Here is a 19,003-nt window from a genome sequence, read left to right as displayed (position 1 = left end):
GAGCTTTTTTGCCATTGAGTCATTAAGGAATTCTGTGGAAGGATGCAGTAACTATAACTCCTTCACTTATTGTGAGCTTTTTAATGGTCTTCTGTAAACTTGACAACTTTCTCTCTTTTCTTCCCTTTTTATAGTGGTCCCTTATGTTCCCCTTGGTGTACGTTGAAGTTAAGCGTTACTGAGGGCATTTGCTCATGCATCATGTCTTGTTGTCCAACAGAAACAAATTCCTATGGATGTGTGATGTGGATGTTTCACAGTAGCCAATCAGCTGGAGCTGATCAGCATATTTTGCACTTTATAGTCAGTCTGACCTTACTTTTGAAATATGCCATTTTTGTTGCTGTGAATGTTGTCGAATAGAGGTATGTCTGAACAAAGCTAATGGAAGCGTGCAACTCCTCCTCAGGTTGGCATTACCAATGCTGACCTGTACCGGCGGCCAGATATGAGCAGTGTGGCAGTGCACGACGGACTGGAGTGTGCGGTGGCCCCTGATCAGATTACAAAGCTATTTCCAAAGTGTCGTCCACGTGATATCAACCTGAATCCAGTTTCGACAGCATCTGCAGGCTTCCAACAACAGGATGACAGCAATGATAACATGCTCTTGGTGATGGACACAGCGGGGGCAGTTACTGACTCCCATCAGGAAAGGTCTGCATTTGTATTTTATGTATATGTTTAGCCAGTTAAAAATCCATTCAATTTTCACAGAAATTTTACATACGTTCAACCTTCTAAGCTTGCGAAGATCGGGGTTTGGGGTAGAGTTGCATTAGAAAGAACTGCGATATCATTATTGTGATATTGAACAGCCATGCACTTAAACATACTACACAGAATATTCTTCTATTGATTCAGTTGATATAGTGACCGATGAGATAGGGGTAAGGGGGAGAGACATTTGTGATTCAGTTGTCAAATAAGAACTGTGAAAGGTTTGCCATACAGTGTCATTCAGTTATACTTCCATAGTTTTCAAGCAGTTCAGTTATTTTTAGATTTCTGAAGCAGGCAGAACAGAAGTGAGACATACTGTTGCATATTGCTACTTCATCACATGATACAGATTTTGTCTGTGAAAAACACACAGTGATACTGTATTAGTTTATTTTGTGAACTGGTTTTGCACTTTTTAGGCCATTTTCAGGCAACTGCAACTGTCCAAAAATGGCTTTGTACGTCCAAAACCCAGCTTACAAAAGAAATTAATACTGTAGGGCACATACATTCTATCTTTTTCATCAATAAATGCTGATTTGCTGTACCAAATAGGGACAGAAGGATCCTTTAACATGACACTGTGAGATTTACTGCTGATAGAGGTAGGAATAAACTAGTATAGACAGACAACTTGTCATCTGTAGACAGTTTTTCATTATAAATGATTCCTGTAACAATGTATGATTGTTAACTGCCTAGGCTTAATTTGCCATTTTAACAAAATAATTGATTTAAATGGAAACCATACTCTTGAGATAGCTGGATGCAGTGTTTTTCATCGAGCACATTTATAGATTACTAGTGTTCTCCCTACAGCTTCACCCGCCTGTGTGTTTGACACACATGTTGAGTATGCCCCTCCTCCCACCACCCATTTGTCCCCCCCCCCCCCCCCCCCCCCCCCCTCTTCCTATCATTATACATTTCCTCCACCCCTTCTCTCTGACCATATCTTTCTCCATCCTCCCTTTGACCATATCCTGCTCCCCTCTCTTTTTTCCCCTCCCTCTGATTATATCCTTCTCCCCCTCTCTTTTTCCATCCTCACCTTCCCCTTCCCCTTCCCCTTTTCCTTTTCCACCTGCCCATTAACCCTATACAACTTGCACCTGCCTCGTGCATCTCTCCCTCCTCCTCTCTCTGTGCATTTCCTCTTTCCCCTCACTTTGTCCATTCCCTCCTCAGTTCCTTTAAACCTGTTCCAGCCATGCTTATCAGCACTTGTAGCCTCTGCAATAGAGTTCAATAAAGCAGGCCAGTACTACTCCCACAACACACCTATAACGCATGGCAGGTTACACATCAGAGGCTTGAAAATCATTTATTTGTCCCTGACATACAAGCCGCCATGCAAAGCAGTCTGATAAAACTCCAATTCACTGTCATGCGGTGCAGTCTATATGTCAGGGCCAGAAAGACTGACATGTGGGCTGCCTTGCAAAGCAAGTTGATTTGACTGTCCTACACTGTTCCCACACAACATGCAGGGCAGCTTATAAGCCAGAGGCTGAAAAATGTCTTTCTGCCAAAAGCTCCACTCTCATTGGAGCCAGGCAGTTACAAATCACATCATGCTCGTACTCGTGAGGCCTGCTGTTCCTGTTTCAAATTTGGTAGAAATCTATATATTTCAGTTCTGCAAGCCACTTTCAAACATATGTTAAAAAATGTGTGTTTCTGTTGTACAGTTTTCTTCTCAATCATGGATGCAGCATGCAAACTATAATTATTTAGATCACTCTGTACTTGTAGTAAGTACTTTGAATGTAAGTGGTCAGCACGTAGCCACATTTTTCACTTAAAAAATGTATTATATTTGTAAAATAGTTCATTTTCCAGATCATAGTGAAAGATCACAATTATAGTCTATGGAACATGCATATAACTAACTAATTACAGCAGTCTCGTCATCACAATTAATGCATGATCAGTATGTACATAGGTGTCGAATTGTGTTAGATTTCTTAGTGAATGTCCACTCTTAAAATTATATGGGTGTTCCTCACAAAATTATAGTCATTACCTGCAGATGTCTACTAGATTGACTTTTATTTTCAAACATCACCAAAGTTTCATACTGGTGACAATTCGTACTGATGTTCTCTGTTTACCGATACAGGCACTTCTCTCCCAGTTAATGTGTTGTCTCTACTTACAAAAGATCAACTACTGTGAAGAGAGCAGTCATATTAGGAGTTGGCGAACACAAATGATTTGAATACTGTGAAGTAAGCATAGCAGGGCAGCATTCTCTCTTAATTTTGTAAGTCAGTTAGTGCACATTGAGTTGAAAAAGCATTAAAAAATAGTATTTCTCTGTAATGTTCTCCATGTAAGCCAGAATCAAGAGTTAGTCATTTTCATTGTAACTCAGGAGTTTGGAACCTGCAGTTGGTGCTCTAGGTAATTTGTGCTGCCATTTAAGTTGGAACAAAAATCGGTGAATTATATGCTTCACATGGTATGTAATGAACATCACAACTTTGAACACACAATTTCTCAATTGTGTAACTAAAGGCAGTGAGGAATAGTGTTTATTTAACACCACAGAGACAAAATAATAAGACAATGTTGTCACCTCTTGCAGAAGTTTGAGGTTCTCAGTATTTGTTATTCATTGCAGTATGGTGCAGAATCTAAGGCAATTAAAGAAAATTTCAGAGTATTTTACACCAATTCTCAGGTGTGCAATGTTAGGGATGGGAACTATGAGAGGAGGGCATCTAACATTTTCATCTCTAACACCTTTTGACTCATTATAGATATTGGTAATTTCTTTTCATCCACTCAAATAGCAACCAGGACTTTTAGTACAGAGAATAATGCATTGTTTTAGCAATAATATAACACTTTTGTTGGTTTGACAAGAGATTATCCCCTAAAATGCACATTGAATATGGGGAATTTTGTGGTGGTTTTGTTTCATTCTTTTAAAGACATAGTTTCTTGCATTGGTGGTCTTTATATCCATCTTATTTTTATTTTGTGTACTACTACATTTTAGCTCTGTAGCCATTTCCAAGCAAAATCTTTAACCCATTAAACACATTTTTTGGGTTACAGTTGTCTGATTTCATGGGCAGTATGTAGTTGGCCATGCTTGAAATCTGTAGCCATGTTGTCCAGTTTTGTACAAATGGTAGCACACAGCCAAGCCGTATACTAATGTGACAGAGCACTAGATAGCAAACGAGTCAAAGCGTACCTGTCCACACAGATTTATCTTTGTCTTGTTTGCCATGAGGTGTCCTCCACACACAGTTCAGTGCTCCCTCATACTAGTGAATGATTTGGCAGTGTGCTACTGTTGTACAGAACCAGATATCATGGCTAAAGCTCTCAAGTCTGTCCAACCACACACTGGCCTGAAATTATGACTCCAACTCAAACATGCATGTGTAATGGGTTAAAAATTTGCTTAAAAATGGCTACACTGCTGAAACATCACAGTACAAAATAAAATGGCTATAAAAGACAGAGGATCGTGGAACATAATTTCTTTCAAGAAGTTTAGCATCCTATTGCAACTAAAATTTTATACAGTTGCTGTGGCCATATGAATTGTGAATTATTCTCTACGGAAACTACTACCACCAAGACAAGGGATTCATGATATTCATGATCTTCATGACATTCTCAGTGGAAACCAGCATCATCAGTGCAATAGATACACCATCAGTTGTGTGACCCCCTTTGGTGTAGTTGACTGAAGTCTAGTTGGACAGCTCTGTGCATTAATCAATCATACATCATCATTTTTGGTACTAAACATGTGTAAAGCTTTGTAAAATCCAACTCTCAAGCATGAATTTGTCTCAGTCTGGGGGTGTAAGTTTGTGTGGAAAGTAGCATAAATGTCCAGGTGGTACACCATCCAATTGGTCACAGCAACAACACAAAAATCTCACTGTTCAATATATTTTTACTGTGTAATTTGTTGCCACTTACAAAAGTGTTTCCATTGATCAAAGAAACACTAGGCTTAGTTTTCAAGAAATGAAATTAATGTTTGTATTGGTGATTAATGAAGTTGTGAAAACTCATTGGTCATTGTTTCATGAGACTCATGATCACTAATCATCTAAGTGAAAGGCATAATAAATCTTTGATTCAAAAAGTATTTGATATGAAGAAGTTAGGTTTATCAGTCAGTATGTTGAGAGGTATGTTGATATGCATTCTTGAGACCTGTTGAAGATTTTAGTGCAGTCCAGTTCTCTGAAATTGTTACTGTTAGTTTTTGCTGCTCACTTTAGTCAGTTAGCTGTTCCTTATTGTAGTTAAGAACACATGAAGTGAAAACTTACTGCTAAAATGGAGACATAACCTCTTCACTTAAGTACAGCTACCAGTGAAACATTATCAGTTTTATAAAGCTCACATATGACAACCAAAATGTACTAAAAAGGTTGGCTAACCTCTTCTGCACATGCATTGTGCATGCAGCCTCAAATAAATACGATACAGCTTACTGTACTAATTAAATACTGTTCACATAATTTATTGGGGGGAAAAAAGTTTTGATATTACAGACTCCTTAAAGTGAAGTTATTGTTCCCTGTGAAAATTGTGTATAGAAGGCAACAGTATAATTTTCTTGTATTCCATGGTGACACCAATACTGGGATAACAGAAACTACTGTGGAAAACAAATCATTCAATTTCATATTGCAATACGTTGTGATTTGTCATCAGGCTGGATAATCTTAGGCTTTCAGATTTTCAATGGCTTTCAGATTTTCAATTTTGTCTTCACCCATTAGTTTGCCATATTTTGTATCGTCGTCATTCAATTTCTGCTAATGCATCTGTTATTCTTTCATTTTCTGCATGTTACTTGTTTTTTATTTAATTTTTTTTATTGAGTGTAATTTCAGCACACACAACTTATCACTTCACTACTCGAATGTTTTCGGTGTTAATTGGTGTTTAAACTACTGAATGTATTTTCTTCAGAAAAGTTTCCGCAACTTCTCAGTAGATGGAATCTCATTCTTGAATTTCCTGTCCTTAATTCTCGCATGTTGTTGTATGCCAAAATAAGATTATGAAAAATATTTTCCTTTCATCTCACATAATTCAGTCGTGATATTAATTTTGAAGACAGATATTTATTCCAAAGAGCTCTCTCCTACTGTTGATTGCTCTTCCAGAAATTCAGAAATAGACCGCAGTGTATTTACTGTTTAGAAGAATTAATGCTTTCTTTCCGTGGTGTATTTGTTTAGGAATGAAACTATTTTTGATCCTTTATATTTGTGGTATCCCTTCTTGTGTAAAATGTAAAGACATTTGAAGCTCTGGATCTGTTTACAATATACTGCCTGTTATGCTTTTTGCTGTAAGCACCGTAGTAAGAATATTTGAATATCAATAACTTCCTCTATTTGAGCCCGGAATTCTTACAGACTTTTTACCACCAGTCATTGATAGTATTCAAGTAAATGAATCGTTGAAGCAATAGAGGAATTCCTACCACCAGTAATAAAATTATGGCCGAAACAGAGAGAGATAGAAGAGCGACATGCTGTAAGACATGGAATTTTTGTGTAATTTTAGTCGTATATTGAATAAGGGGGTATAAACTGTGGGTAATTGAGCATGGTGAAATGAGAGTAGTAGTCAATATAGTGGATATGCATGAAAGCATTTTACCATAGTTCAGCTGCAGTTAGAAACTGGTCAGTTTACATAAGAAATTATTTCAACTCAACATTCTTCATTTGTCTGAGTGAATAGCACGAGAAGAAAGATTGTTACTTTAGCTGACAGAACAGTAATTTTATTTTAATCAGTTTTACTGGATTATAGTGGTATTATTCTTGAATGAGATCAGAGGACTGCTTTCTTAAGTGTCACTACTATGGCTCTATCTTATGTGCAGGTGTTCAGCAACTCTTCCTGAAGACAGTGCTACAGGAAACGGTACTGTGGATGGCGTGAATGGGATTTCGGTGCCTCTGCATGTCGTCACATCTGGCGGTTCAGCAGGTGGCTCGCGAACTGGCTCTGCATCTCCGTCGGGCGGTTCCCACTCTGGCTCGGTGTCCGGCTCACATTCTGGCTCCGTGTCCAGGTCGGGTTCTGCTTCAGAGGATGGTGATGGTGAGGCTGACGGGCCTATGACACCAGCAGCACCGAATGCCAATGGTACTGGGGCGTATCGGCTCAGGGATTCGAGAATTATCGAAATAGCAGGTGGCCGGGAGGTCTTCTCCCACAGTAGGAGACGCCAGCGTGGCTCGGGTGGCGTCTGGGAGCTGAGACACCCTGTCAGGTATGGACAAGTTTGCTAATTTTTGTATATGTATGTGGGTGGATCAATTGTAAATGAAGCCTTTAAGTAAATATGGATCTAAGTGCCATTAAAAGAAAGAGAGAGAGAGAGAGAGAGAGAGAGATAGAGAGAGAGAGAGAGAGATCATTTTACCAAAAATGAGGTCTAGGAGCCAATACCAACAACGTAAAAGGAGATTAAAGTACAAAGACAATTCCTATTAGCTACACCGATCGATAACAGAATATGCTGGATGTATGTGCCAAGCAGTCAAATGTATAAAGGGATTTAACTTTTGACACACTGGCACCCAGCCTCATGTTTGCCAGTCATCTTCATTAGGTTTTGTTGTGGCTTGTTGTCTCTCTGGTGTGTTGTGAGTGACTAGGCCCATCATTAGAAGGCTTATCATTGTTGCCCGGTCTCAATTATGTCAGGTGAGAGTCTTAAGAAGTGAAGGAAGAAAGGAAAAGAAACACTATCGGAAGAAAATAAGAAATTGAGTGTATTGAAGGTGAAGGATGCCCCCATCCCAAAAACTGTACATAAGTGCAGATCCACTATCAGATGTGTACCTTACAACCAAAAAGTTTACTCTTTGACAATTTTTATTTATTATATCATAGTTAACAACAAGTTATTTTCTAGGCCTAAAGCAAAGTTAATTCTTTCGTGATCAAATTAATTAAACAATTTTACAGTAATATGCAAATTTTTTCCAGCTTTTGGAGTGTATATTGAATGAGGCCATGTTTCTAAATTTCAATTTTTGTTTATAGATCTATAATTATATTAAGTGGGACGTACACATCTCATTTAAAATATTTTTTTAATTAGGGTTTAGGGTCTGTAAATAGAAGAAAGTAAGTACTGTTATTATGTCAAACAAATTTATTTATTCCTAGTGTAACATTTCTGTGAAATTTTTTAAATAATGGCTAAATATATTGTGGTACTGTGCAGTAGCTACATATGAAATTCCTACTTGTCTTTTGCTTCCGTGTGCTACATTGTGTGCTTTGCCTCCTTGTGCTCCTTGCTGGAAAATGTTTTCCAACTGTGTGTAGGCACTCATTATCTGTCCAAAATGGTGTTTATCAGCTATAAAAGGACAAGATAATAAGTCAGATAGTTTTGTGAACTCCTCACCACCTGAGAGATAAAAGATTTGTCACAAGAAAAAGCAGAAAAGGTAGAACCTCAGCTATATCGTGCCCTGCATCCATACCAGAATGAACAGGAACAGCTGTAATTAATGGTAGCTGTTGACAGATTCAACCAGTGAAGGATGTTGGCAGGAAGTCATTCAAATTACGGTGCGCGCGTGCACACACACACACACACACACACACACACACACACACACACACACACACACACACACACACACAGACACGTGTCTTATCAATAAAATATGTGCACAAATCTATATATTTCTAGTGAACATTGTGTCTTTTTTACAATCAATACCTGTTCTTAGCATTTCTATTGCAGACAGGAAAAAACATTACATAAAACCACTGAAACACAAGGCATAATGTACAACTGAAACAATTAAGCTATATTGCACATTGGTGCCAAACAATGAGCCTGTTGGCTCCAAACAGTTAATACATTCAACACTAGATTGCAGCACAGATGTGGGACTTTCATATCCCTGTGAACTCAGGGAAGTAAATTTGTATTTTGGACACACATTTCCCATTGGTCACAAAAGGATTAAACGTGTTGCGAGAAATAACATGACATGTATGGAGATGCTGCAGAAAGTAGGTGTCAAACAACTGTGATGTACACTGTTCCAATGGCAAAGGGAAATTGCGCAAGTTGGTAAGAATGCTTTCTGCAATATTTTTACTGCGTCCTGTAAAAGGTGTCGGCGTTTAGTACAAAAACAAGCAGATGGCCACCCTAGTGTATGTTGAAAGAAGGAATAATAAAAATTGATAGAAAATTTACTCTTGATGCAGCTCTTGTTAGTGAACACACAATCATTTCCAAGGGACGTAACCCACTATGGGAGGTAGTATTCAGGGAGAAATATCTTTCACAGCATTTGAACATATCCAGGTTGTGCGTGGCTTTTAGAAACAATATGCTGGCAACACCGTTTCATACTACTATTATTATTTGATATTTAATAAGAATTTTAAAAGCAGACTATCTTTCAAGAAACCAAGAATAGATACATGTGCAGCATGTGATTTGTTAGCTTGTCGGATCACATCATCATCATCATCATCATCATAATCTGTTAAAGCTAATATAGAGTTCAGAAATAAACTAAAACTTCATCATTTGAAAGCAAAAAAGAAGTGAAAAAAGATTTTAATGAATCTCAAATCCCTAGTAGCTAGTGTGACATTTGCATTTAATTTAGAAAAAGTACTATCTTTACCTTGACTCATGCTAACATTTACTACCAAGGCAACCTCCAATTTCAACCTTTGTACACATTTCCACAACAACACCTGTATGATGAATGAATGTGTGGCATCAAGGAATATCAGATATTAATGTATTTCAATAATATTGTGCTAATAAGCCTGGATTTTACTTAAAAATATGTAAGTTTGTTCATTACCATTTTCATTATGATATTACAATGAAATGAACACCCTTAGCTGCTTACAGGCATTGCCATACATCAACGGGGACAGATGAAAATGTGTACCCCGACCGGGACTCGAACCCGGGATCTCCTGCTTACATGGCAGGCGCTCTATCCATCTGAGCCATTGAGATAAATCCCTGCAGTCGCACTATCCTCTGTGTCCTCGGTGGCTCAGATGGATAGAGCATCTGCCATGTAAGCAGGGCATCCTGGGTTCGAGTCCCGGTCGGGGCACACATTTTCATCTGTCCCCGTTGATGTATGTCAACAGCTAAGGGTGTTCATTTCATTGTAATTTCATTCTAACGAGCTGCATGGTCACCGATGGTATCCGTTCTTTCGGACATGTCCAAAAGAACAGGCACCATCTTAGTATATCATTATGATATAATCATAAGCAAGAATAGGTAATCAATATCTCTTCAATGATTCGGTATTATCCAATGAAACATCCATAAAAAGGGCTGTAAGTCCCTTAGGTCATTTTTAGGTTAAATACTGTTGATGTAGGACTGACCACATTTTGTAACTTATTCATTTTTTAACTGCTCTTGATTAATTCATAGATTTTAAGTGATTAAGCACAATGTAATATGTCTTAAATTAAATATGTAAATCCCTTTTGAATTAGAAAATTAAAAGTTGTAGTAAAGAAAGAAAAATGCAACTACTGCAAAATGTTGTCAGTAGAATTTAGATCCCCATTTATTTCAAGCCTTCAAATGAACTTTTTGAATTGCTGTATGCCCACTGGATGTGCGACACTTTGTAGCTTCTACATCAGTCACATGAAGTATATCTGGAGGGGAGCATTGATCTGGTTCCCCCCAGAGGGCTCACCACTCTTTGGTGAGTTTGTGCTTGGCTACTACGGGGCCCCAGCATTTGCAGCACCTCTTCCCTTTCTGTGCTGCATGTCCATCCTCCAGCTATTATTTTCCCCTTCCGTGGGGAACATGTCTTCGATATTTTTCAGAATGTGGTCTGAAGGTTTGATAGCCTGGCATCAGCACAATCCCTCATCTATATTTTCTTTCTTTCTTTCTTTCTTTCTTTCTTCATTCTCCATCTCCTTCTCATCCTCTGCTTTGGCATTTGATTCTCTTTGTCTCTTCTTCTTCCCTGTGCATTTCTGAAAGCTGGCCCATGCATTTGGCACATAAAATGTAAGTGGGTAATGTGTAATACCCAGCTCCAAGTTAACACATGTAGGGTTGCTACATACTCGCCGATACAGGTCAGGCACAGGGAGGGGCTATTGCCTGAACTGTTACCTTCCCAATTGCCAATTTGTCCCTCTGTCAGGAGTAAAGGTGGTGTGACGTGAGGTGTGAACAATCTCCTAAGGCAGGTGAGCCGCCCCTCCGAGGGGTCCCCCAGCTGGAAGAGTTGCGCCATCAGAGTGTCTTGGAATCATGGAGGATTTTTTAACGCTGAAGCAATCACCATCTCAGCCTGTGTCTACTAAATGTAAATGGAATGAGGCTAAAGATTCAAAGACTCCCAGCTGCACCTCTGTTTCCTGTGGTATCACATACAGGAGGAGGTCAGTCTTCTGCTATGAATGATCTGTTTATTATTCAGAAAGGTGTTGATACAGTTTCAGGTACTTTGAAATCCTGCTCTTGCTTATGCAATGGGACTTTACTTCTGGAGACAGATTGTGATTCTCAAACCCAATAATTTCTTCCAGCTTTGTTCCTCCACGGCTATCCTGCTCATGTTGAAGCCTGTTGTACACTGAATTCTTCAGGTGGCATTATTTACACTCAGCTGCTTGATAGTCCAACTCAGGGAGAAATCCAAACTTCTCTCTCTGATCAGGGCATCATTGAGGTCCATTGGCTAATGAAACAGCTTGATGCAGACTTAAAGTGCGCGCCATTTATGTTGGCGGCCGAGTTTAGGTTCGTTCTGCGCATCTTACGTCACAAAACACAGTCAGCCAATGAACAGAGAACGAAGTTGCCAGATCTCGACTGCAGAGCAGAGCACGGACGAGTGTCTTCAGTTTTAGAAACGTTCAGTCGTAAATAAAGTAATAGAACAAAAGCAATGTCTTGATAGCAGAGTTTCTTTTATAGAAAGTTTGGAAAAAGCATTCTTTATACCAATTGCTTCATATTCTATTTATTAATTAAACCAAACAAGCAATAAGACTCCTAATTCAGGCGATAGCAAGGAAAGGTGTTTGTATCAATCTCACGAACCGCTTTTTCGCAATAAAGAACAGGGGTAATTGTTTATTTCCTATTGTACTTGGACGAAGTGTGAGTAATTCATAGTCATACCAACAGTGTTTATCAGTATTTTGCGTGACGTGTTATAGTCCTCATGGCGTTATGTAGTCAGACGAGATGCGTTAGCGGAATGGTTAAGGTGTTGGGCTGTTACGTGAAAGGTTAAGAGTTCAAACCTTGGGCGGTGCTTAATATTTTCTTTATTTAAAAACAATATCGAAGTGTCTTGCTTCACGAATTTTATTCGTTTGAATGCAATTTTTTGAAATTTCTAGTGCTTTGTCTCTTCATTAACCCTTTCGCTGCCGCAGACACGTGCTCCCCGCATTCCGCGCTGTGCGCGATTTTGTCATCACTGCACTGCTCGCCTGTGCAGACACATGGTGTTCCCACTGCTTTGACACACTTATCATTCGATTTCACAAAAACTATTTGGCCCAAAAATTAGATTTTTACACATCTTCTTGACTGATACCTTCCCCCCATAAATGACTTAATTTTGTTTCGATGTTCAACCCAGTTATTGTGCAGCATTAAATGTAGTAAACCATTGCACGAAATTTTGAAGAGTTTGCAGAGGTAAAAGTCCATTGCGTATACTTTCCATATGGTCGATTTTAGTTGCCACAATGTTGAGAATGAAATGTGGACAAGATACCTAAATTTCATATAAAATTTACTGTATAACAATATCTCATTTAATTTAAGTACCACATAGGTGTCGTATGTAATATTGAGAAATATTCCGTCTTTCGCGACTGTAATAAAAGTTTTATTTAGACCGGGCGCGTTTGGCTTTATTTTAAAGCACTTCAATCAATGAAAGGTATGGCACATACACAGTGGTACTCACGTTATCTTTCTTGTTTTTGTTCCACAGTCGCAGTTTTACCAATGGTATTGAAATATATTCCTCTTCTGTAACTGTAATAAGCGACTTACTTAGACCAGACGCGTTTCTCTCTTTTGAAGCATCTTCAGTGGACAGTATTTTGTCTCCACCATTGCCAAGTTACCTTTCGTAGTTTTGTGCTGCGGTAACACAATATTCAACGTTTGTGTCGGCTAATCAGTGTTTTAGCAAATAAATGCTGTTTGCGTGTGCCACAAACAAAAATTATATTTGACATAGCTCAGAGCACTTCACTGATAGACGGTATATTCAAGTCCTAATGTTTTTGTAAGTCCACAGTTTTGTTTAATGTGTTTTGTCTACTTCCTTTTGATTGATTGAAGTGCTTTAAAATAAAGCCAAACGTGCCCAGTGTAAATACAACTTTTGTTACAGTCGCGAAAGACGGAATATTTCTCAATATTACATACGACACCTATGTGGTACTTAAATTAAATGAGATATTGTTATACAGTAAATTTTATATGAAATTTAGGTATCTTATCCACATTTTATTCTCAACATTGTGGTAACTAAAATCGACCATTCGGAAAGTATACGCTATGGACTTTTACCTCTGCAAGCACTTCAAAATTTCGTGCAATGGTTTACTATATTTAATGCTGCATAATAACTGCGTAGAACATCGAAACAAAATTAAGTCATTTGTGGGGGAAGGAATCAGTCAAGAAGATGTGTAAAAATCTAATTTTTGGGCCAAATAGTTTTTGTGGAATCGAATAATAAGAGTGTCAAAGCAGTCGGAACACCATGTGTCAGCACAGGTGAGCAGTGCAGTGACAAAATCGCGCACAGCGCGGAATGCGGCGAGCACGTCTCTGTAGCAGCGAAAGGGTTAATGCGGCCGTGGTGGCTTTACTTCATGAACTGCGCGCTCCCCCCTAAACGTAAGCTTGCGAACTATGCTATGCTATGCTATGGCGCTGCTTCTCTTGGCGCGTGCGTCTTGTGCAACTGGGAACGCAGCAAACTCCCGCGTCTGGGCGGGCATGCGCGAGCCGCCAAGATAAAAGAATTGAACTTGTTCCTAAGCGCATACGTTTCTCACATTTGATTGAGTATTGCTTCCATCAGAGATTAAGGCAGGGTTTGAAGTCATTATGGCCTGACCGTATGCTTCAAACTGGATGTGTTGCTACCAGTGTCATCATTATAACCACATTTGCGCATCCTGTCAAAACACTGCCAAATGTGTTATTTGTGGTAGAGACGCTCATGAGGGCAATTGCCCGCCTCCTCCTCCCCACTGTACCAATTGTAATGGCGACCATGCAGCTCATCCCATGAATTTTCCTAGTATCTCAGTGTGCAGGCAGTCCAGGAGATCCAGGTGAGGAAAGAAAAAGTACCCTACTCTATCGTGTTGTTTGCAAGGTTTTGGCTTGTTGAAGGCCCTGCATTTCATCATCTGGCACTGACAGTACTGTTCTGCTATGCCTCGCTCCATGGAAGGACATAACCATGTAGACTTGTGACTTCAAATTCGGTGCTGCAGTTGCAAAATCATCCAGTGTCACAGTAGCATTTCCGTCTTCTCCTCCTACAGCTGCGCAGCAAACCACCAAATCTTCACCCACTGCGGCAAAATCACCTGCTACATAATCAGCAGGCTGGAAAGGCATTTTTCAGCCCCGGAATGCACAGGCTGACACTGAGACAATGCAGACGCCTCTGTAGATTTTTAGGGATCAGGATTCACTAGCATCTGTACCCTGTAGCAGAGTGTCTCTGAAGGCTGGCACTCGGCAACAACTGAGGTGAGTACCTTTCATTTGTTCCCTCTGGCCCATTCCCTGCGACGACTATTCCCTAATGGAACATTTGTGGCATTAGGTCCAACAAGGAGGAATTAAGGCTGACTGTAGCCATACCATATCACTGAACACCCAGCTGCAAGTTGCTGCAGTCCCCATTTCTCTTCTTCACTTCACCTTTTCTCTTTGTAATGTCTATGTCCCTCCATTGTTCACTGTCACCAGAGCAGACTTATTCGAGCTTATTGGTCAGCTCCCTCATATCTTTTTGCTGCTCATCTACTTTAATGTCTATCATCCTTTTTGGTGCTCTTTGAGAACCTGTCCGAGGTTCCCTCTTGGCTGACCTCAATCAATTCAATGTCATCTGCATTAACACTGGATCACCCTTGTTCCTTTGAGACTCCACACACACTTATTACCATTTGGACCTCTCATTCTGCACTACCCAGCGTGCCTGTTGTCTCAAGTGGTCTCTTCTCTCTGACACATATGCGAGAGACAATTTCCTGCGCACTGTCCGTTTGCTGACTCCAACCCCACCTGTGTGTAAACCCAAATGGCAGCTTTTTAAAGTCGATTTGAGGGTTTACCCCTTCCTGCCGACCTTTGATGAACATCATTTCACCAGTTGTGATTATTACATTACAAATCTTACCCTTACTGCTGTAGAACGCTCCATACCTCACACTTTGTCTTCACTACACTGCATCCCAGCGCCTGGTGGAGTGAGGCATGCTGCATTGCAATTTACCCATGGAGATATGCTCCCCCTGTAAACTACATTCGTTATAAACACTGGCATCCACAGTGTCGTTCCGTCCTTCGGGATAGCAAAAAAAAGGTAGCTGGATTTTATTTACTGTTTCTTTGAACAGTTCCATTGCCTCTTCTGTCGTATGTGGCAACCTCCATCATCTCTCTAGGACCAAGATTCATTCCCTAATTTCTGGCCTGACCGTAGTAGTCGATGTCATTGTAGACCCTATTGCTATCTCCAACACCTTGGGCCACTATGTTGCGGAGATTTTGAGTTCCATCAAGTATCAACCCCACCTTCCTCCTGGGAAATGAATGGAGGAGGCTCTAGTGATATCGTCGTTCTCTCAGAGTCTTGACTGCTTCAGTGTTGCCTGTACTATGAGGGAGCCGGACTATACTCTCACTTCAGCCCAATCTTCTGTCCCAGGGCCGGATGTTGTTAACATTCAGAAGTTGCAGCACCTTTCATTCCGGCAAGCACTTTCTTCTTCATATGTGCAATCACATTTAGACAGATGGTATGTTTCCAAGACTCTGGCATGAAACCAGTCTCATACCTACATCTAAGCTCTGTAAGGACAAACACCTTTCTTCGAGCTACTGCCCCATTTCCGTTACCAGCTGTTTTTGCACAGTGATGCAACATGTGATTCATGGCTGGCTGGTATGGTGGCAAGAGTCTAGCAGTCTACTAATCACTGTACAGTGTAGATTTCAAGGATTCCATTCTGCGGTTGACCATCTCGTCACTTCATCAACCAGTGTTGTGAATGGTTTTCTTTGGAAATAAAAGACTAAGGCCATATTTTTTGATTTGGAGAAAGCATAAGACACCCGTTGGCAGGTCAGATTTCCTTCAGGAATTTTTAAAAGATGAGTTTTCAAGGTACGTGTGGCTTGGCCTTGTCCAGACCACTTCACCTCCTCCAACCCAGACTGCAAGATGCAGTGCATTAAAAGCCACCAATGAGACACTTGGGTGGATTATTCAAAATGAGAATAGTGAATGGACTGCAGAGGTAGTTGCAGTATATAGGCACATATTAAAAAATTCCAACTGTACTGTTCAAACCAAAACGCTTTGCTCAGAATTTTATCAAGTTGTAGAAATGTCACAGTTGTTAATTTGTTGTTTGTGTGCATGTATTTTACCAGTAACTGAGTAGTTGTAAAAAAATTTGGAAATTTTTAAAAAGTTTACGGGACATTCAAAAAGTAAAACAATATGTACATAAACATTTCAATACATGATACTCTACAGCAGTTGAATGGCTTCAGATATTAGCTTTAGCTGTTTCCTTATTTAGAGTATAATTTCATGTGCCGATGTTTGAAATTAGTTACAAAAATTATTGTAAGTTATCTGAGTGTGTCTAGTTTGATCACCCATAAACACACACATTGTGGAGTGTAGTGACATTCATTAGTTGTGAAAGTGCACACTCACTCTTGTGTGTGTGTGTGTGTGTGTGTGTGTGTGTGTGTGTGTGTGTGTGTGTGTGTGTGTGTGTGTGCGTGCGTGCGTGCGCGTGCGCGCGCGCGCGCGCGTTTTCCATTTTTAAAAAGCTTGTTTAATTTGAGAGGCAAAGAATTCATTATTAGTTTTTGTGCCATTTTACTGTCATTTTTGTCTAATCAGTGATGTATAATAATGTAAGATTGAAATTAAATGCCACCAGTGTAATTGGGGGCTGTTCCATTATTGATAAGTAAGAGTTGCCTGTTGACTCGTACATTGTACCTGCTGAGAGGGAGACTTGCATTTCAGATATGTATTCTCACATTTAAACTGAATTTGATGAAAAGCTTTGTTTTCCAGAACAACTTTGTTGCAAAATAAGTAGTGAGACCCATTGCACTCTTAAAATGTATCTCTCGTCATTGTTGTGAGCGTATGCACTCCTGTAATCAATACACACAGATTAAACCAACTGACAGGGTGGTTCCTTTGGAACACACACAGTGAATCTATACATTTTGTAAATTAAAGAGCCCTACTACATTTTTCTGTCTGTATGTGAAGGTAATTTGTGGAATAACTGTCAGCATTTTGATACGGGTTTCATTAATTGATAGATTGTTTCGTGAGAAAGGTTTGCGTATGTAATTTATTACTGCTGTACCAGAAAAGTCATCCGGTTGTAGATACTTCGTGCTATCCCTCTGAAGCCAGCGCAGGGTGCTGCTTTCCTTTTGTGCCCTTGTCCAATCTGATGTGACCACTTTCTGATCACCTCATCCTCAATGACAGGCCTTTCTCTTTTCCTTGCATGTACTGGCATTGTAGTCACTTAAAGTCTACTATCAATCTGCCATAATTGATATTTACCACATAGAGAGAGATATTTGTTTCACGTGAATTACTCTTCTGTGAGTGAGTTCCTGTTAGTGCAGTAAATAAGACAGTTTCATAGTCCCTTACCCAATTCATTTGGCTCTTGACTCCTTAGGAATGGCAGAAGTACAGTACCTAGTGTGGATGGTGACGATGGAGACATGACAGAGACAGTGTTCTCATCAGAAGTGCGGCGCGTTCGACACAGTCCAGCTGAAGTAGTGGTCTTCGATGATATAGGTGAGAGCTGGCAAGAGCAAGTTGACAATACGGGTCCAACACTGCACTACTTCCAGGTTAGTCACTGACTGCTACAGTTGAAGTCTTCTAATTCTGTTACTGCTGCAGTTCTCTTATTGAAGTTGAGGTAGTAAAATTTTCTCTCGGTTACTTGTGTGATATATGTTGCGGTGTGAAAGGGTTCATTTCAAAGTGCTCCATGTAATTTGTGTTTGAATGTAGTTACATCCTGAAGATTTTATATAACTGGAAAAAAAGGTAACAAAGTAATTCTCCACAGTACAAGTTGTAAATAAAACGTCTGCAGTAAAATAGGATAAGCTAGCCATAATAATCTTTTTAAGCTTATTTTAAATTTTAGAATGGTTATTGTCACACATTTTGTTTCGTAAGGTGTGTGATCAGATTTTTACAGCTGCTTTAAGCAAAGGAAGGAAGGAATTAGGTCCAGTGTCTTCAAACAAGCCATTCAGAGACTTATCTGATAAGAGAGGCAGATATTAAATGACTAAAGATAAAATGACTGGGTCAGAAACGATAAACAAAACAATAATCAGTTTTATGAATTGCTGGAAATTGTAATATATTCTGAAAATGTACAATACGAGTTGGGATGCACAATAGTGAGATGCAGAAAAAGTCCAAAACTTGCAATAGAAACAATGCACTTCTAACTGGGAATTTTCGGTGCATCATACAATTTTACAAGGGGACTGGCCCAAAGAAAAAGTGACGTCTAGGTTTTGATCACACATATTATTTTACATTATATCAAGGCTTAATTATGACGAAGACAAAATATGTTTACGCTAAAAAAAAAGTAGAATTACATTAAAAAGAAACATAGGTGATGTTTATGTGTGTTGTTAAATATTTTTTATGCCAGAAGAAGATTAGGTAGACAAAGGAACGATACTTCTGATCCTGATCAAAGCTGTCCATATACGAACTGGATGTAAGCAGTTGACAACCTATGTTTTGAAAGACAAGCTGTTGATATTCCAGTTTTGTCTCAGACAGTGGAAAGTTCAGGTTGGAATATCAACAAAGTTACGAAAACGATACTAGTGCACACAGAGCTTCCAGCCAAAACTGCCTTCAGAAAGCAAACACTTAACTCACACAAGGTAGTGCACCTGTGC

At 39.5% G+C, this 19,003-nt stretch overlaps 1 protein-coding gene across 6 annotated transcripts in view; it reads left to right on the top strand.

The window, feature by feature from the left end:
• Positions 1-19,003, top strand: part of LOC126483630 (uncharacterized) — a 497,523-nt gene that overhangs the window by 245,135 nt on the left and 233,385 nt on the right. For 3 of the 6 annotated variants that reach the window (XM_050106684.1, XM_050106680.1, XM_050106679.1), the window contains exons 4-6: positions 410-657; positions 6,611-7,003; positions 17,737-17,917. In XM_050106684.1, coding sequence (XP_049962641.1) covers positions 449-657; positions 6,611-7,003; positions 17,737-17,917 — 783 coding nt within the window. In that variant the 5' untranslated portion in view covers positions 410-448. The remainder of the gene's footprint in view (positions 1-409; positions 658-6,610; positions 7,004-17,736; positions 17,918-19,003) is intronic. The other 3 variants (XM_050106683.1, XM_050106681.1, XM_050106682.1) reach the window with 1 other exon arrangement.

This window comes from Schistocerca serialis, chromosome 6 (assembly GCF_023864345.2).
Source record: "Schistocerca serialis cubense isolate TAMUIC-IGC-003099 chromosome 6, iqSchSeri2.2, whole genome shotgun sequence".
NCBI lineage: Eukaryota > Metazoa > Arthropoda > Insecta > Orthoptera > Acrididae > Schistocerca > Schistocerca serialis.
Note: the sequence above shows the minus strand (reverse complement) of the source record. Positions and strands in the feature narration are given on the sequence as shown.